The sequence below is a fragment of the Anarhichas minor genome, unplaced genomic scaffold (assembly GCF_050575085.1).
Source record: "Anarhichas minor isolate MPS153535 unplaced genomic scaffold, ASM5057508v1 ptg000030l, whole genome shotgun sequence".
NCBI classification, from domain to species: domain Eukaryota; kingdom Metazoa; phylum Chordata; class Actinopteri; order Perciformes; family Anarhichadidae; genus Anarhichas; species Anarhichas minor.
The window spans coordinates 4949048-4970600 of NW_027466476.1; the positions used below are offsets into that span (position 1 = coordinate 4949048).

The 21553-nt window shown below is 40.9% G+C and overlaps 1 protein-coding gene across 1 annotated transcript in view; it reads right to left on the reverse strand.

Moving 5' to 3' along the window:
- Positions 1–21553, reverse strand: part of galnt9 (polypeptide N-acetylgalactosaminyltransferase 9) — a 68445-nt gene that overhangs the window by 7799 nt on the left and 39093 nt on the right. The window contains exons 7-8 of the mRNA XM_076104614.1: positions 5357–5542; positions 3574–3711 (exon numbers count right to left, since the gene is read on the reverse strand). Coding sequence (XP_075960729.1) covers positions 3574–3711; positions 5357–5542 — 324 coding nt within the window. The remainder of the gene's footprint in view (positions 1–3573; positions 3712–5356; positions 5543–21553) is intronic.

The following is a 21553-nucleotide window of genomic DNA, read 5'->3' on the forward strand; positions in this document are numbered from 1 at the left end:
CTTTTTACATCTAGCCTACCAGCACCTCGCAGCTTACTAAATAAACTTATCTTAATTCTCTAGGAAGTTATTTTGTTATATAGCAGATATGACATGTTAGATATGCTCGTAGGTGGATTTTGTTACCTTTGGACTGAGACAGCCTAGCTGTTTTCCCTTGTTCAGTCTTTTGCTAGGCTAAGCTAACAGTCCCTTGGCTGTATCTTTGGAGTTACATACAACTATTAGAGTGGTGCTGATCTTCTCACCTACGTCTCTGCCAGAAAGCAAGTAGGCAGATTTATCAAAATGGTTGACTCTTGCATTAATTCTAAAACAGACAATAATTGTTGAAAACGATGATGAAGGGAAGGATCTCAATTCTCAGTTTCATAGGTTAAAAACCTTTCTCATTCTATGTTAAGCAGCGGCTAACCTGTTACGCCCACTGACTTTACTAGAGCTGTCTCTCTGTGTTTCAGGTCTGCCGCGCCCCCTTTCAGTGCCTGGAGCACCCACACCTGAGAGTCATCAGTCCATCAGTGGAGCTGGATATCAACCCCCAGATCCAGTACTCCTGCCCTTTTGTTCTTGGCTTTCGAGCTGTTTGTTGGCTGCTGTTGTCATGAGCATTGCTACTGCGGAACCACTGTTTCGATTGCTCCTTGATACAGCTCTATGAAATTATCCTCTGTCTTGGCTGGCTAGTTGGTGGGGAGGTGTTTTGTAACCAGTCTGGATAATTTTGGGGAAACTGTGTTGGGGTTTTGTTGCCATTTACTTTGTAATTTATCCTCTTTGTCGGCCAGTTGAACTCTCAAACCCATACCTGTGGTTAGCGAACCTTTTGAGCGTGTGATTGTTGATTTTGTTGGGCTATTATCAAAATCAAAGACTGGTAATCAGTTTCTGTTCACCCTGATGTGTTCTACTACCCGTTTTACTCCGCAATAGCACTGCTCCTGTGGTAACCAAAGCCTTACTGCAATTTTTCACATCATTTGGTCTCCCCAAAGTGTTCCAAACCGATCACAGCACCAACATTCAGTCCAAAGTGTTCAAGCAGACCTTACAGTCAACAGAGCATGTTGCCTCGAGTCCATACCACCCACAGTCACAGTTTGCAGAATTTTTTCTTTGGTGGTAGCCCCTCTCACTAACTTGTGTAGTCCAAGTCAACCTTTTGTACGGCATAATGACTGTCAACATGCCTTTGAATGTGCCAAGTCTCTCCTCTGTAGTGCTCCTGTATTGGCTGCCTCTGACTTCACCAAGCCCTGTTAAGATCGAGGTGGAGGCTAATGGACTGTAGTGGTGCTGCTTCAAGATGGAGCAGATAACACGAGCCATCCGGTCTCCTACTACTCAGTTACGTAGTTAATTAAGCCCTCAGCTTAATTATTCCACCTTGAGAAGGAAACCTTAGCTATGCTCCTTGCATTGCAACATTTTGAAGTTTGTGGGTTCCAGCTCAGCTTCTGTTGTGGTGTACACTGACCACAAACCCTTAGTATTAAACATTATGTGATAGATAGGAAATAGTGGTACATTAGGAATGCAGCATAGCAATGAACAAAGACAATCGGAACAGGGAAAACAAAGGAGTGTATAAACAGGGCAGACAAATTGCCAAATCAGGGGAAGGTGAGTAATTGAGGGCATGTCTGGATAATCAAAGAGGTGGGAAACACAAGCTCAAAAATGGCGCCTGTCCCAAAGATCTTACCAATCTTCCTCAGGTTGTAACTGATAAGATAAGCATACTGACAGATGAAAAGTTTGCGTGACTTCAGACAAACTTGGACAGCTTCTCAGGCACGACGCAGAACTTTTTATTGATGGGCTTGACTCATGATCTTCTTCAAGAGACTCACCTGTCACACCTTAAACATGTTGAACTACGCAGAATCTAGGTAGGTCAGGTATTCTACTCCTACAACAGCCGAATTAGAGGAGTAGCAATTATTTTACACCTCACTGCATTCAAGTTAGATTTAAAAGAAATAAAGAGAAGAAAGGGCGCTGTGTTTTACTGTGTGTTTTTAGACGTCTTTATTACGTCTACATTAGGAGATTTCAATTGTGTGTCTGACTGCAATGCTGACCAGCCCCCCCCCCCCATTACCAGTAGGCTTCAGAAAAGTACCAGTTTTATAGATTTCTGTACTGATTTGGAATTATTTGATGCATGAAGGATTATGAATCCTAATCTGTACATGAAAGAAATGGGGTGCTTTTTGTTCTGGTCAGGACGAGTTTTTTCTTTTCTTTTTATCGTTGTCTGATGGCTGTTGATGTGTTGTGTTCTACCTGTGTATGTACCGTGTCATGCATGGTGTGCTGTATGTTGTTCTAACTGTTTGATACACTAATAAAAGTCAGAGGGCTCTTGACACTGAGCTAGAACATTACATTAACGTGGTGTTGGGGAGAACAAGGATTTTGATGAAAGAACTGAACTGTTCCAAGGGTACTTCCTGTCTCCTGGCTGCTGTGGTTATGTTTCCCACAAAATTTAATCTGAAAGCAAACCAATTGCCAATTCTTTGTTTATTACCCTTAAATCATTTTATTCCTGTGTGCACATTACACAGCCTCCTGACTATCAGCTTCACTGCAGCTTGTTCACATAGTCTTATATCATCTCAAAGTGATGACCTGGCCATGACAGGATATTAACATGCTGTGACCAGTCCCTGTCTGTCTCTCCCTCTCTTCCAGGCTTCCAGATGGTGGTGTGAGTTGAGCATGAGCTTTGGTTCTGTGTGATTTGAATGCATACGGCTTCATTTCCAGGTTGTGACACATCTATCATGTGCTGTTGTCGGGGAAGGTTCCACTCGGCTGGTCTGGTCAGTGTGCCCGAGTGCGGCGCTGATGCTCAGTGACAGATGAGACTCACTTCTGCTGCGGCGGCGGTGTGGCAACACAATTGGGCTTGTCGACAGATCTGAAATAGTGCCACTTAAGTGGCTGGCGCTCTGAGGAATCCATTAGCCGAGTGCCAGAGCCAAAACAGGCGGCAAGGGAAAGAAATTCACACAGCTTTGATGAATCTAGAGGTTAATTTTGATGTATTCTGACATTGCATTTGCAGAGCATATTGATTTGCCACTGTTTTCCATTGCTGAAATTGATATGACGAAAAATGGTGTGTTTCAGCAAACCTCCAAATAGTTTCTGACTCTAGAGTGTGTTCAATTCTTCAACGTGTCATAATCCTGTTTTCTTCCCCCACTGTGCTGAGTGCGAAGCCAAGCCCAAAACAATCAAGTTGGAAGGGAAAACTAATAAGTGTTTAATTAAAACTCATTCTGACGAAATGGCATCTGAAATGGCATCTGTGTGGTGACGCTGCATTGCTTATAGCAACAAGATACCTTTACTGTAGACTGGCTACAGGGAATTCAGAATTATTTTGTTCATATTGTCAGAAAATCATTTTCTGTATTTATCATCTGTGGAATCAAATTAGTTGGCTTAGTGTATGTATCCTCTTTAAACCACAGCGCTGTAATATAATTACAAATGAGGATGATATAGCAAAACTAACATGCAGAGTATTTCAAATAATCCTGTTAGCAAGTATCTCACCTCGCCGTATGTGATGGTGTTGTTGTAGATCCGCATCTCTGGGTAGACGTGTTCAAGGTACCAGCGAAAACTCCGACATTGCAGTCTCTTCCTTAAGGCCAAGCGCTCCGAGACATCCCCAAAATCAACCCCAGGGTTCTGTCAACAAATGGTACAAAACAAAGAGAAAGAAAAGCTCTTAGCCGGCAGGCACTTTACTTAAGAACCAAGTGAGAATACTAGCTGCTGGAGAAATGAAAGACGCATGAGTGCTGAGGTGCTGAGAGGACGCAACAAGCATTTAGTAAAGAGATGGATAGATGTGCCTGTCATGTGGGACCTTTATTGTTCTTTCATTAGGCATGATCTGTGCTGAGCAAATTCTAATCAGCTGCTTAATTATGAGCCCTCACAGCCCTGCCTGCCTTATGGAGGTGGCTTCCCTGATTGATTAGGGGAAAGCCTAATAGCTGCTCTGCCTGGCAAAGAGGCCTGATCCTGATGCACGCACGCACACACACACACACACACACACACACACACACACACACAAAGTCCATAGCATTATGTGCATGTACAGTGTACGATTTAAATGTGCATGGATATGCAAATAAACAGATATTCTCTATAGCCATAGAAAATATACATTCCCATAGATATTGATGCAAATACACACACAGACGTTTAGTTACCAGACACTGTTTCCAGGCATATCCTTCTCATCAGTTTCCCCCTCGCTGTAGGAATCTAGAGCCAGCTGCTGAACTTGCTTTCAACATCTGTTATTAATAATGAATTCTAGTTGGAAATGTCCAACTTTCTTTTGTATAATAAAGTGACACTAACAAATGCATTCAATTTCAGCGAAATGTTTGGTATTTGGACTCGGGGCTGGCCACTGTGGTGAATCATAAAGCCTTCCCCCACCAAAGTAATTCTGCTCTCAGCAGGTACCTCAGACAATAACAAGAATCTGGGATTGTGTGTATGGGAGGGTTAGGAGGGAGCGGGGTAGATGGAATAAGCGTAGCGTTGGGTCTTTGTACTGTACACAAAATAACTCTGCGCCACAGGACAGCTCAGGCAATAATGTGCCATGCCACTGTGTTTGTAATTACTGGAGAAGGGATGTGGCCTGATCGGCTAGTTTGTCAAAGTCCCTCCCCCCTCAACATGTTCTCCATGCTGCACTCAATGGTTACATTTCCCCAGCTGGTACTTCCTGCTTGCACTTAGCGAGTTCTCATGTAATGATGTTTGTGTCAGATTTCTAGACGACATGCAGGCATCCGCAGCATGTCAGACCTGTATGTGACGGCTACACAGCCATGTTATTGTTTGGTTATGAACAGCAGTGTGGCTGTTTTGGACAGCGCTACGAGGCTTTCACTGACGTCCTTCACTGCCAATCATCCCATGCATGGCTGAAGAGGCAAATAGGATTCAATATTAAACTCTTTATTAATAAAAGTAGCTGTTTATGATTTTGCAGCCCATCTCAAAGACCCTTGAAAGCAATAAAACTAAACTGATGTGTATGAAAATAGATTGATTAGACATGAGGCTCATCTCATTCACTTGGTGCTCTCATCTGTTTAGAGTGAGACTCCACTGCCTCCTCGCTCTGCCATTGCTCTGCTGCCAGTATGAAGGTCAAATGGGATGAAATCAGAATTTTGAATTTCTATTGACTAGTGTCTCCGGAGAGCCAGGCTGCATGTCTGAATGAGCAAGTGAGAAAGGAGGGAGCAAAGGATGCCCAGAGTTTGAGGGAGGGAGGGATCTTAGATGGAGAAAAACTTACGTTCATGGGAATGTTCCAGGCCATGTAGACGTGGGATTTGTATTCATCCATCCACACCTCAGCGGCCCTCAGGGCATTGCGCTTAGCGTAGTAATCTATGTCATTGTTGTAGGGCTTCTTGGTGCGCTCGATGTGAGCCACTCTGGCACATGGCAAGACTTCCATACTCCCTCCACACTGCCACACCTAGACAGCAGCAGGAAAGAGAGTCCATGTTTTAATCAAACGTGGATTCGCACAGGAAAGCTTTACTTTTCAAATATACATCAACATCGTGGAAATGGAGGATGCTTTATTTCAACAGTCTAGGAGCAGTGGAAATTAAACTCCTCCACAGCTTTTGCTTACCAGAAGTGTCACTCGACTCAAGTCACAAATCGAATGACTTTAAACTCAACATCAAGTCAAAAGAAGTCTTGCACTCAGGAATAATGACTTCACTTGGGCTCCAGCATTTTAACTCAAAATCAAATGTGAAAAGTTATTCCACTGAAAAGCCTCCTCTTCTCGCTCATGAGGCAGTCACCCTGGTGTTAGCACGTATGAGGCTTTAGAACAGTATTTCCCAAACTTTTATTCTTGGGACCAACTTTTTTTTAAATGACAAACAATTGCAGTCCTCTTAAGAACAAACACACCAGAATATCTGTCAGCTTGGGGATTGAAGGGTAATTCTGGTTCATTATAATTTGGTTCTTAATTTCATAATTTTGGCCATTATTGCTATCGGTCATGGTAACATTGTACCCCACAAAGTGAGATCATGGAACAGAGCAACAGTGCTACAACAAAGTTATTCACGACAAGAAAAAGCTGTCAGAAAGTTTAGCTACATTTTCTTAACCACTGTATTCTGAGGTCAGTCCAAAAGTAGGTAGAGCCTTGCACAGGGTGTGTGTGCAGCCACAAAAACGGCAATTGCTGAAGGTCAGTATTGACTCCAGAGCTTGGTCTGTAAACAGTGATGGATGTTTGCAACCTTTTTAAACAACACATTTCATGACCTGAGCTTACTCAGTAAGTACAATCACATTATTACTAATGGGAAGGCTGTTCAACCAAAGTGTCCATAGAAACAACACAGCACAGTTCTCCTCTCCTCTGTCCATCTGCATGCTTTTACCATTCTATGCAAAATTAAGTCAAATCTGTGTTACCTGGCATAAGATTATGAAATAAATAAATCGTGCTTTAGATAGTAGTCAAGAGAATAAGCTTGACATTTTGACCATTTTAATCATTGCGGCTAAGACGCTGAAGCCCAGTAGTTATTAAAGGAGGAAAATACACACATGTTCACATCTTGCCACTTTTCAGAGCAAATTTCAATACAGGGACGAAAGGTCAAATATGCATCTTCATTAATGCATCAGTTGCATTGTGTTAATAAATGGATTTGCTGTAATCTGCCTTCTTATGCAGCCTACTGATTAACATATTGGATGTATGCATGGACACAGAAATATGCTACTAAATATTTCAGCTCACAAAAGAGCCAAGCCAAATATACAAAACACAAAGTCCATTGAATACTCAAAAAATGGGAGCAAAGTGCACAACAACAACTTCATATAAGGAAAAGAAAAATTATTTACAATAACGTTTTACATGATTTTATCTTACCAACCCTGATACCTGTGCTTATGGCATACGGACAGAGTGATATATATAGCCAGGGGGTACATATTTGCCATCTTGAAATGCATCTATTACAGCAAAAAGTATTGATTGATTGTAGATATAGGGATGTTGTGACAGTCGTCCGACCTACTCAAGGTAAGAAAATAGTGTCAGTTACATGGTAATAAAATAGTCATTTCTTAGAGTGCAGCAAAAGATCAGAATTTTAAAAGCTCTCTCCGAAATAACACCCTTCCAATGATATACAGTATGCAAATCTGCAAATCTATGCCATGCTGTGGGAAAGTGGCCCAGCAGTTACACACTCACGCAGCGCTATCAGAATGCCACAGCATATGGTAATGTCCTTCCAGCCGTACACACCGCAGAGCCGCCACCACCCACAGTATCTTAATGATGATCACCACGATGCGTAGCAGATGTTCTGATCCATTAACATCTCTCTGAACCCAAAACAATACCCCCTGCATGGTGTTAAAGGAGAATACTGCTGCAAAACTATTTTCTGCCATGAAGTCCATTGCAGGGCTGAAGACTGTGTCGAGCTGACCATGTTTATTCAATGTCATGCAGGTGAATGCAGCTTCTTCTGCTTTAGGACATGTTCACCATAATTATGTTTGGGGTGATTTATTCAAACTGTTCTCACATAGTTTGGTTCCCTTGGCTAGGCTAGAACAGTACCGTTGAACTTATAGCAACAAATCACAACCTCAGGTGTGAGCCTTCTCATCCCCCTCCTTCTGTGTAGTTCCTCTGTGACGAGTGAGTACCAACAACTGAAACCCTGAATGCAAAAGCTCTCAAGATGATTAAAATACATTCTGAGATCTTTAAGAAACTAATGTGAAGAACTTTTAAAAACAGGTCATATAATATATACTTAAAGTTACCACAAGGAGTTTGTAACTGGTTATGAAACGCACTCACTGAAATGCTGAGGCCTCTATATGACCTACATAAGCAAACGAGACCATCAGTAAGTAGATTGTCTATTTCTAGATAGTTATTTTGCCATGGTGGACCTATCTGGTATCAGGGCTGCCTTCAACATGCAATCCGAGCTCTGGCGCGAGTTGGACAATCCTACCGCATTTGTCTGAAGGGGCCGCCAAAATCAACACAAAATGAAAGTTCCTTGTTGTAACTTCAAACTTAAAAACTATAATACGTTCCTCAAACAGCTGGGTACTGTACTGGGTAATGTTTCTAGCAAATGATGCTCAATTGAGAGTAAATAGCGTATTTATTATGGACTATTTCATCCGTAGATTTAAATATATTTGGTGCTCTAGTGAGTTTTTTTTTGGCAGCAGGACGGTGTATGTGGGACTGCCTCAAAATAAACCTCTCTCATGTTTATGGCAATGAAGGAACATGTCATCCAGGAAAGCGTCCTTGATTCAGAGTTATTAGGAAGCTACTTTTTAGTAATTCCCCAATTGTCAAGGTCTTTCCTAATTAATTTGTTATCCAGTCTTTGGTACCTACTCAGTACTCTCAGTTTTTTCTTTTATTGTAAAGTATCATGGCAGATTCACACAAGAATAAGATAACAGACAACGTCCACAATTATTAGAAATGATTAGAGGTCCCCAGGTAATACTAATCCCATGCAAAGTAGGGCTTTACATTTTCATGTAGCTCTGTTACTGCAGTGTTGAAACTAGCTGAACATAAGACAGCAAAAAGCCCAATCAAATCACCAGAGTAAGATCCAGTGGGTAGGCAAGATTTCTGAATCAGTGCATTGAGCCATATGGCCAAGTGTGCTACATTAATGGAAATGAGACACTATCAAACATTTACCCAAGTCCCACTTATCATAATTTACATGTTTCTGTAATGCTTAAGGGTGTATGAAAGCTTGTGTTTAAATGAATGTTAATGAAGGCATCCGCCCTCTGTTATTCTCTTGTACCCTGAAGCACTTAATTTCCCCAGCTGTATCACTGGTGGAGTTCACCAGGATGACCTGAGCTTAAACACCTCCATTGGCTGGCTGACCCCTCATCTTGACTGCCAATGATCCACAGTGACCCTGGCCTAAAAAATCCATTTGTACTTTGGAGTAGGCTTTACTTGCTTTGCTGTTGCCCATGACAAGTGCATGCCTTTCCAGAATAGCCTTTATGGTTGGTGCATTTATGTGGGTGGAAGTGCAATACCAATTAAATGGTAAGTCTTTAGTCCTTGGAGATTTGCCCCAGCACCTTTTGTATCATGGGTAGCTCTGTGTAATGCGGTCTTTCAATGGTTTCCTTACCCAGGTTTACTCTTTAAAATCAATAGGGTTGGTATGTACCGTATGTGTGTGAAATAAATATAGTATGTTTGTTAAGTGCTTGTGCATTCATGGATAATTGAAAATGTGTATATGTGTAACTGCAGTTAGCAGTTTGCCCGGCACTAAAAGCAAATTGAAGATCGATATTTTCTCCAACACCATTTCCAGAAGGTCACAAACCTAATAGCTAACTAGGCTTGTAAAACAGGCTTTAGTTTCTTTGCATCACATTAGGCTTCTGTCATTGGACAGAAGCAACACAGTGTTTTCTCAGTAGTGAGGGAAAGGTTTATTTTCTCTTTTTTTTCTTTCACATGGTAGCAGTTCACTGCGGATCTTTACCACTGCACCTTCAGACAGCTGATGATAATACTGTGTGACTGTAATCATCTCAATAAGCATTATTCATTTTGATTATATATCACAACCTTGTATATTACAAATTACATGCCAAGTAAATTGCAAGAAAACATATAATGTGATATCCAATATAGCACAATTCTAATTTATCTGCCAATTTTGGTAGATGTTGGTGTTCGGAGATCCAGATACTTTTAGGGCAGAACAAGAAGAGTTATTCCAAGAGTGTTCCAGTGCTGGAAAAAAAGATACCATTGCTGAATAAATCTAGCTGCGGTAGCTTCTTACATAAATACTAATCTCTGGTGACCTCTGGGAGCAGGGTGTGAGAGAATGTCTATAGGCAAACCGTCTTTAATCTGTCAGGTCTACCTTGTTAGTCAATATCCCTCAGCATAATAAGAGTGATTGTATGTTTGTTCAGTGTACAAGCAGGCGTACAGAGACAAAAACATTTAAAATGCTAAAATCACATCATATAAGAAGAACCTCACATTTATAACTTGCCAGACATCACATCAAAGGTGACAGTTACAGGGTTGAATGTATAGTGGTGCTTCTCCATGTTGAAACTATTTTACATTCTATTAAGATTGTGACTTTTATCTGAAAGCCACTTAGATCAACATCAGGGCACTGCAGTGTTTGGCTTTGTTGATAGGTGAGAAGTAGACACGGGCATAGCCCCTCAGCGAGAAGATGTCTATTACTATATAGTTATTCTTAATGCTTGTCATTTGTGCCACCGAGTTGGATTTCTGTGTAAAATCAGAGAAAATCTTGCAGTTTCACCAGAAACTTCTTCAGCTCAGCCTCCAGCAGAGCCTCCAGCGGGGCCTCCGGCGCGACCTGCCCGCCGTGGACTGATCTAGATGCGGCTTCACTGCCACCTTCGACCTGCAGTCAGAAGCTCCAGCTAGAAGAAGAGAGCTCTGCGCCCAGCAGCAGCGTCTCCTCCTCCAGCCAGGAGCAGGTCTCCGCTGGGAGCTGCTGGAGGCCCAGGCCGAATTGCTGGTCCTGTTGGAGAGAAGGGAGGCACAGGAGACCCAGAACCAGGACTGGATGGGAGCCAGACCCTGCTGCAGTAAAAGGAGAGGTTTTCTGAAGGGTGCTCGGAAATACTACCACTATTGGAGACAGCCCAAATCAACACAAAATGAAAGTTCCTTGTAGAAAAAATCTGAGGTGCGGGAGGGTCGGAGATGGTTACTAAATTCCTTCCTTGATTTAACAGCAAACATCCTGGTACAAGACATCCGCAGGGAGTCAACTCTGCCTTCGAGGATCATCAGTGCTGATGTGATCTTTTTCAACATGTGAGAGAATCACAGATCTGATGATTTGGAGGAAAAACAAGACAGCAGATTGCTGGCTCCAACAGTGTTGCATTCCAGGACAGCTCGTGAGTCTATCCTGCAACCTGTATCTTCATAACCAGGACTTCAAAGCATTTAGCAAAACAAATCAGACCAAATGTGTGATATGTTTTACAGTGATACAGTATGGAGGCATGTGCTTTTGTGTTCACACTGCAGAACATATTAACGTCAAGCTGAGAACACCTCTGCTAATGACATGGCACTTTTTATGTTGCTATAATGCAAATCATTGAACAATATGTGGAATCAATCATGCTAAATAACTTGAGTCGTTCTATACTAAGCCAAATGGTTATCTGCTGCTCTACTTACATACAAATAATATTGAAATTCCTCGTTACTTAAATAAATTAGCATACAATAAGACCCTCCAAACACATTGAATACAAATGTGGAAAAAATAATTATGATGCTATTGTTCAGGGGAAACAGAGCTTCAAAAGAGGGAAGACATGCTGCAGTTACAGTTTTGTTTCCATTTAATATTCTAATATTATGGAAATATTATGAAATCTAAATACCAAATAAGATTGTTTTATTCTTTTAACTCCTAAGACATCCCACGCACACGACCCCAGGACTGCATTTTGCACAAGTTCATTTGGCACTGACCCTTCATAAAATTGCAGCCTGCATCATTAAGAGGAAGCACTTAACACAGAGCACTTTGATGTAGTGGTAATGTAATTGCTAATTTAATTTAATTGTCTCTGTACATGCAGTTAGTTAATTGCAGCTGGCCCATTTGCGTGATAAGCTCCACGGGGCTACGAAAAAACATCAGCCATAAAAAGCATAAAAGCTATTAACAGCAGTAAACAGGTTTCCATCAGCGCCATTACACAATACAATCAATAAACTGGGAAAATGCAGCACGTAAAGGCTTCGAACGCGCATTCAGACAGGCTTCGGATTTAAGATCTTGGCCATTTTCATGGGAAAAACAATATCCACATGTGGGTAAAAAAAAAAACCACTGGTACAGTATTTACTCCATCATGGGCCATGAGAACAGGAAAAATGGGGCATCATCGGTGTGTCATTGGAACCACTTTGTCAGGGATTGAATTAACCTTTAACCTGTCCATTCACTTTCAAAATACACTGTAATAATACAGACCTCGGCATACCACTATATGAAGTGTGTGTGAATGTTGGATTGTTAGTTTTGGTTCCAGCAGCAGTCTGACATGTCAGAAAGGTGTGGAGGGAGAAGATTTCAGGTGCTGTTTCTTTTACTGGAACTACAAGGATCATATTACCATTTAGGCCTTTTCTCAGTGAGTGGTCAAAATTGAAAATAGGGCAGAGGAGATGGAGCCACTGTGCAGCTAAGAACCCAGATCGACATGATGAAAGGGAGTGCTGAGGTCATGCAGACTTAATATAATCCCTCATCTTGCCAGACAGCTGACATATTTGACAGACAGGGAGGGAAATGACCCTACAGCAACAAACACAGGCCCCAGGACTGCCCAGATAAGTGTCGTCGTTTCCTGGGGTCAACCAGAGTTCATCTCCACTTTCTCAGCTAGTTTGTGTGCATGACTGCAGCGGTTTGGACACAAACAGATAACAATTGGCATGAAGATGGGTTTCTAACTTTGAACGTAGGGGAGAGAAACATTATCCGGAGGTATTTTACTGCTCTCTGACGGACTGACTGATTGTCTCACTGTGTAGTGATCTTTTAAAACAAAATGGAGACGTCACTTTCTGCCACACTGCTTTATAAATCAACACCGTAGCTAATGATTTCTACCTATGGACCACCATACATAACAAAGACATTTTGGAGTCATGATGCTGGAGACACAAGAGACATCATTGCTAATGTCTTTGATGCAGACGTATCAGTATATCTCTGCATCAACCCATTTATTTTACAACTGCTTGTCCAACAGTAATTAGGCAAAGATGCTTGCTATTCAAAAAAGAAAAAAACATTCTGAAACTTAACTTTACTTATTCTGGTGAATAACTTTTCACAATTTAACAAAAGAACGAAGCTCTGAATTGTAGGTTTCAAATTACAAAGTGAAATGTTGTAGCAGATCTGCTTCTCTGGAGGGCATTCAATTGACTGCCAATCGACCTGTTGGCTTGAAGTTTCTTCACAAAACATGAAAATAATTAGTTCTTCCTCTCATTTGTTTCTCTCCATATGGAGCACGAGATAATCACTACTGTGTCATTACGGCACTGTTGGCGGGACTCTGGGAATTAGCATTATATAACTCATCTCTTTACTTTCAAGCAGCTTCATTTATTTAGTATACCTCTCGGCTAGTAAGGTGTCCTGTTATTAAGGCAAGTTTAAACAGCTACCCTGTCTCTGTTTCTGTAAATTCAAAAACATTATCAATAATGTCACTATGACTGAATACATCTAAATATCTATTCCTATTCATTTTGAGGATATTCAGCAGGCTCAGTTTGCAGGCAAGTGACATTTCAGAACCTCGAGGGATGATCTTCCGGCAGTGTCACTGCTGTATTCGAAATTGATAGTGCACATGCATTAATCCAGCAGCTCTCAGTCCTGGTACTTGAGTACACAAGCTGGTGTCCTATCAACCACTTAAAAACATTCATCTAACATCAGGTGATAATTCAATGCCTGACTAGATGGCAAGAAAACATGAAGGGCTGTAAAACTTGAGGATTAAGATTGAGAGCCATTACATTATCAATACCAACAACAACATCAAACAAAAACTACCTTGGAATTGAAAATACAGTATTTATAGTCTCTTACGTTGTCTGACACAAATATGAGCATACAGTGTGTATTCTTAATTTTTCACTTTGGTAAACTCACACAAAAAAATAGATTAGACATCAAAAACTATGTCTGCACGTCCACAAGCGGAATGTGATGCTGTATGGGTGGTCAGAACCTTCTCAACCAATGATGGCAAAACCTTAAACTACCATTTATCCATTGTTTGGCCACATTGGGACAGTGGAACAAGCTGTACACACAACACTGACATATTTTTCATCTTCAAAGTCAATATGGTGAACGTGTCAGCAAACAGTTGCCTCCACATCCAACAACCATGGGGCCACATTAGCATTCATTTGAAGTGATGTTTCTATCCACCGGATGAATGCAATTTTCACCCTAGCTCTGGTTTGCTCTCCACTAGCTCCTGAAGAACTCTTCCGGCTTTTTAGCAGCTAAATCATCTACTTGCTAGCTTTGTCTGTCAGTGGGTTTATCAGAGCTGATTAGAGCAGTGAGGCTAAACCAAAACATTCAAGTTGTGGGCCAGAAAACTAAAACAATGGACTGAAAGATGATACAATGCTCCATAGACCGAGGGGAACTGCAGGTTTGGGTGATCCCCTTTCACTCATCTGATCCATTTTTAGTAGAAAAATATACTATTGCAGCTTTAGGTTGAGTCATAAAAAACAGATTTACAAAATTCCTAACCTGTGCAGTGCATGCACCAGGATCCAGTGTCAGTGACTCTATACAAAAGCGTGTTTGTATAGAGTCACTGGCACTGGATCTTTTGCAGTATGTATTCTGATTAAAGTTGATGGATTCATAAGCATAACTGTATCACAGGACTGCCTTCAAGTTCACACGGAAAATTTCACAATTAACCTGGAAGAAAGCCCTCCACAGACACAGATATCCGCTTGAGATAATGAGTTGTTTGCGCCCGGTTGCATCTGGGGAATTTTAAACGTCCCTGTTTCTAATTGAAATGCTCTCGAATCTGCAATATCTTTACCCAAGGGATGTCTCTCCGCAGGATGATATCCCAAAAAGTCTCACCCTTTTCAAAGAAATGCCAGGAAGTGTTAATAAAGGGTGCAGGCCAACAAGACTGAATGTTTTTTTTCTTTGTCTTCTCACATCCTTGTTTTAAGGTTATAGGGAGAAAGACATTAAGACATTACAACGGAAATCATATAAAATATTATATAAAGGGATTTTACGAGGTACAGCGGACAGAGCCTGTGTTCCCTGTAGTGTGTTGACACATCCTGGCTGGTAAAACTGTGACAAGAGATTGTAGAATATATTGAAACAGTCATGGAGCTAACCTTTTTTCCTTTTTTAGAATCAGCTCTGGGGTCATTATCTATGCAATATTTATTCACACCAACACTAATTTCCAGTTCTGAAAGCTGTGAATATCACATGGTAGCAAGTCATTTTTTTCAAAGCTGTTGCTTAAGTGAGAAGAATATCAACAAGGAAATATAGAGGAATTAAGGTTTGATTTGTATCTGATGAATGATAACTCTGAGCCACCTGTTCTCATGGGAAGACGTAAAAGTATTATTATATTTAAGGACATTTCACAAGTCATGATAATGCATTTAAGGCTTTTTACGTGTCATTTTACCGTTGTAACCGTGAAACAGACACATTTGGGTTTAAGCAAAAAAAACACTGAGTTAGGTTTTGGAAAAACAGTATGGTTGGGCATCAAATAAATACGTAAAGTAAGTAAAACATATACAACGTAACATACTGTAAGTATGAAAAACACAGTCACAAACATCACTAACGCAACTTAAAAATAAGACGACAACACTTTGTATTGCGCCATCAACCTCCCCTCACGCCCACCGTATTCTAAATTGTCATTCATACGGCCAGTGTCGTGACCAGGCTGCTTTGAGAGGATCTCAAGCACATGTCACAGTGGAAATTAAAAAGTTAAATTTGCATTAAGTAATTTATGACTCTTCGACCTCTATCAGCAAAGGAGGAAATGCAACATTGAGAGGTCTCTGGCACAGCTTACAGTGGCTTTTAATAAAAAGATAATAATAAATTCACATTTGTACAAAAGCACAAACAAGCCAGCTAAAGTTAGGTTTAGGCAACAAAACCTGTTTGTTGGACCTTCCGTCCCGCCCACCATATACAGTCTTGCTGGATGTTAAATACTACATCACTTGCTCTGATTGTTGCTTAGTCACGTGGATGCATTTAATTTGTGTGTCCAACAGGAAAAAGGATCCTAATTGACATTCTATTGGCATTATTTTCGTCCTGAGCCACACAAAAAGAAAAACAGACAACACACAACCAATAGATTGCATTTCAAGACTATATACTGGGCTGGGAGGTCACTGGGCAATTTTACTCCTGCACTTAACCACAATGTAATGTTTCCACTTGGAGCCAAACTTGCTGTTTCTCCCTGTTTAAAGTCTTTTTGCCAAGCTGCACTACCTAGCTACTGTTGTTAGCTACATCTTTACAGAGTGATATTCAGTGAATAAAAACATGTTAAACTATTCTTTCCAGTTTTGTTACCCTTGCCAGAGTACACTGAGACCTCAGTGTTTTTTCTTTATGCTATTCTACACCAATTGTTGACTTTCTGTGGGAATTTCCCCCAGTTAGTTAATGTGTCACACTGGACAGAATCATTGCCATGCTAGCCTCTCCCATTCCCTTCCTCTCAAGTCTTGCGTAATGATGAGCGATGTTTCAAAGCGTTGGGAACTGAACGCTCCCTCATCCATTGAGAGGCTGGATATGAGCCACTCCCCACGGCCCATCACTTCATTGCATGCCTTATTTTCCCGCCTCTCCTCCTCATACATCCATAAAATGGAGGATGTTGATGGAGAGATAGATAGATGCGGAGGCCCTTTTAACTGTGCCTGTCAAGAGCTAATTTCATCCAGTTGCTGCCCTTCGTCTTTGATATTCCTGCCGATTTGCTGGTGCGACCGAATAACTGCTTGCTAGTACTCTTCAAATACTTCGGCCTTGTCAGATTACTTTAAGATTTCAACTTGAGTCTGAGACATCTAAGAGAAACAATTGCGTGAACAGACTAACTAATGCTCAGATAATGAATGAGCCAATCCGTGCTTGTTAATAAGTGTTACTGTATCTCCTGGTGATGGCACTGAAAGAGCTTTTGATGCTTCTCTCTATCAATTGTATGGAATAGCAGAAGGATGTGAAATGCACAGTTCATCTGAAATTATCTTAATTAGCTTGTCAAAATGTGCTCAAATTAAGGAGGGAGTATCTGCAGTCACTCTTGAAAGAGGTTTTTAATGAAGTTTATGATTCACATGGATAATAGGTAAGCTGACAAGGTCTGTCTAATTACCTATCCCTTTGGCCCTGAGCACCAAAGCAGCAATTCTCTGATGTATGCTGATGCTCAGAAAGCCATGTCATCTATCCAAAGCCATTATAGGCTGAGGAGTACATGCCACTGTTTGAAGGAAAACATAAAGTATACTTTCCAATCACACAATCTGTTGAGGCGTAAATTACAGGGAAAGCCTGGATCAGCAGGAACTGAAGTAAAAGCAAGACAATACAAGTCTTGAATTATCTATGCATGGAACACACAGACGCATGAATGCAAATCACCAACAACTTTTATTGTGTCAGTTGATTGAATGCAAAACCTACGTTAAAATCCACAACAACATAAAGCATATGCAAAGCTGCTCCACTTCGCCATATCTCGGCGGTAAGTCCTTCATAGCCGCAGTAATTCCTCTGAAACAATACCTCATCTGAGTCTTGTATACACAACTTATCCAGCTGCATCTATTCCCACTTGTCTCTCCTTCCTTAGACGGATGCAGACTGGAACATACAGTAATGAACCATGGAGTAAGTAAACCTGAGTCCATTAAGCCCCAACTGATTGATTCAGCCACTAAATAATGCAGGCATTGAAAAAGACAAATGCCCAATCAATATCCAATGATATTGTTACCTTTACGCGGGCTGTAGGGATGGAGAGCAGATGGTTCCTCCCATGTTGGAGCTTGACTGTGTTGTGAGAGAATAAATCAGTCATCTAGCAGTGATGGGATGAGCAAACAGAGCAAGGCTGTCGAAAAGGCTACCTACTGCAAGTCAAGGCCAAAGTAAGACTGAGACTAAACAAGCTCTGGACCAAGTCAAGAACTAGACGGACACAACTTGAGTCCTCCCGACCTGAACTAGTCTTTAACCAGCAGCATTGTGAGGGGATAGAAAACACAGCACCACAGCGCTGTAACAAAAAATGTTCCCACATGAGCAGAGGTCAATAAAAGATACGTTGCTGCACCAACTACCAGATTGTTTGTTATACAGTGCCTTGTCCACAGGCTCCTGCAGCATTCCTCACTATGGTATTTATCCAATAATTCTCCATATTTGTCTCCTCCATTTGAAAAGGTTTAATACCAGGAGTCTTCAGATGACTAAGATTTGTTCTCATCTTTGAAATGACTCAGTTTGTTGGAGATGGCTCACATATGGTCAGTGCCTTATGTCATTTGCGGCTCGATGGACATGGCCATACCAGTGATTTTGAAGCAACCAGAATGACTGGTGTCCACAGATGGCTGGGGCTTAATGCCTCCTCATAACGACGTTCCTGTCCTCTCCAAGGTGAGTTATTTTTCTGTGAAGGGCTGCGGCCTGTAGGAGTCGCAGAGGTTTGGTCAGATGTTCTAATAGGGCACATGTCAGAAATGTAAATTTTCAAGTTACAATCTGTGTGATCTGAATGGCCCTGTGTGTGTGTGTGTGTGTGTGTGTGTGTGTGCATGTGTGTGTGTGCTTTGGTGGGTTGTCTTATGTATTGCACAAACACATACCAGCACAAGAGAATTCTTGGTGCGGTATGCTATGAATGGGGGCAGAGAGAGTGCAGATAGCTTTGCTGTTCCCAAAAGGAAATGGGCTTATCAGTAAGTTACTTGCTCTGAGCTTATTGTAGCAGCCCCTGATAACTCAGTGTAGCCTGCAGATGACATTAACATTAAATCTGTTAGTCCTGGTAAAGGACCAGTGTCAAGCCCTGGTATTTTGCCGCATCCTTTCAGAAAGTTGACAGAAAACCACAACAACAAAACACACAACTGTCAGTTACTTTCTGAATCTCATGGTCCTGTTTTTGAGATTTACGGGCTTGGCCGACTGAATGAAGATGATTTCACCACTGAAATGAACAGCAGTCTCGAGCTTTAGGCTCACTATCTTCGAAGAGCTGAGCCAATGTGTATTTGATTGTGTTTAGAGTCATGTGTCCCCCTGATTATTAATGTAAGCCTGATTTATACTTGATGTAAGGTCTAATAGGAGTCCCAACCTAGACACCTAAAAGTTCCACACAGTAACTGTGTTTACAATCTTTCATCACAAACATCTTTGCTAATTTTGGGTTACTGGGCTTTTTTGTGGTTATTGTTAAGACAGTTTTCAGGCTGAACATTTGTTAAGAGGAGGCGCATGTCAGAGATTGTGTCATACATGTTTGTTACCGCACTGAAAAGGCTTTAGTTGACTTTAGCTTGTAATACGTTTTTTTAATTTGTTAATTATTTTTTTATTTTTGTAGCAAAAGCTCTAGTTACTGATAAGAAGATAATGGCTTTTTTTTCATCATGCTTCAAGTTGTACTCTGATCAATGAGCTACCAGCATCAGTTGTATCTCAGCTACAAAGTAGCCTACGGCATAGCTTGGGAGCCTTCACATACAGCCACCACAGGGACAACATAAAAGGTAAATTCAGCTTGTGTCTATCACACTGACTGCCCACTTCCTTATCCCCTGCCTAACTCTTACCCATGCATTAGAACAAAACACAACATCAATCTCTAAAATACAGACTGCACTTATAGGTAAGAGATTTTACCTCAAATTTTAAAACTTATCTCTGTTTCATTCAAACAATCCTTTTCACATTCTCAAAACATCATGTTTAACTGTAACATTAATGCTTATATCCGAGATTCATGAGCACAACAGTAAAAGGTTGAACAAACTGCATATTGTATATAAACATGAGGTTGTTACACTACATTGTATTGTATGTCATCACGCATTTACCAAAGCAGAACATTTGGAGTGTACCAACTCCCTTTGAATCCATTTGTATCTGCAAATCCAGGTGGCTTGTGAGGTTAATCAACTGTGTTAAAAGTGTCCAGTGGGGCAGATGTTCTCAGAATAAACTAAAAGAACATCTGACTGCTTCTACCAACTGCTTTGAAGCAGCACCTGTTATTGTGCCGACTGAAATCATCCTTACTGGCTTCACTTCACAGTTTGTTTATTCATTTATCTTTTTTTTTCCAGGAAACAACATTACCATCTGAAAAAAATAGATGGACTGTGACACGGAAGGAGTGGGTGGCAAAAGATGCAGCATACCGTAAAATAGGCTCTTGGGTTTATTCTGTGGTTGATAACTATTGCATCTTTGTCAACACATAATCCATCTTTTAGATAAAGGTTGATACAGTTAAACAATAATCAACAAGAATTGGCCGTGAATAAATGTTCTTTACGACACAATAGAGTGCCCCGTATATATGAGTCAGCATTTCTGCACTTTCAGTTCACTCGTCTCTTAAGTAGATGGGTTTTCTGAATGGGTTTTTGGTTCGAAATAAGGTCTGGGGTAACACAAGCTTAAGGGATTTCAAGGTTTTGTTCTAGGATATGAATTTCATCAGTTAATAGCCTTCTTTTTTATACTTTAAGTGTCTTAAAACAGGCGGTTGCTAACAAGTATGAAACTACAAATGTTCATCACGTCGACCACTAGTCGGCCTTTACAGCCTCGTTGTGTATGCATTTACGCTTCAAAAATCATAAAAGTGGTGTTCATTTGTAAAAATGACCTTGCTAAACAAAACATGTAAGAATCATAAACTTGTGTTTGCCACAGAACTTACTTTTTGCCATAATCTAAAATCCAATGAAAACATCCCATGCACCACTCTGTACTGAAGAATAAACTGAAGCGAACTGCTTAGAAGTTAAATATGAGCTGCGCTTCTATGGAAGCCGGAACAGAAGTTACACAGAACCTGAAATATGCGTATCGTATGTCGACTGAGGTATGAGAAGGACTACTATTTTTGACGCAAATTGTGGGAATTGGATACTAAGGGTTTTTAAAGTACCTTAACTGGCTCCATGAGCTGCAGCTTCCTGTTATTCAGAAGAGCGTTGCAGCAGAACAGTTCAGAACGCTGTCATGCACCCGTCTCTTTCAGCTTCGCCGTATCTCTTTCTTGCCCCCCTGGGGAGGCGTCCCTCACAGTTTCAAAGCCCCTGCTCAATGGACACTGTACTCTTGAAATTTTTGAATTATGTATAGTGGTCAATCTCTGTTTAATATTTTATATATAGAACTGATGAAAAATGTCTCTGAACGTAAAATCATAAATGTACTGAACTCTTGTACTGTAAACTGTCATCACACTGTACTCTGCTTTGGATGCGGAGGGGAGCAAGTGAAGTGTAATTATGTCCCACTTCCATCTAGTCTTGGTACCGCTTGACTTTAATTAGCTCCATTCTTCTCACAACAGAAAGATAATGACCAGATGCCTCGAGGCCCAGCCTAGGTGGTTATGGAGACTTGAAAGAAGAAAAAAAAAAAAAAGATTTTTGGTTCATTACTTTTGAAAAGAGTTCCTGGTGAGTTTAATAAATGTCACTGAGACAAGCAGGCGATGGCATGAGATCACACTTCAGTTTCTTGGAATTGGAGGTGACTGATTGTAT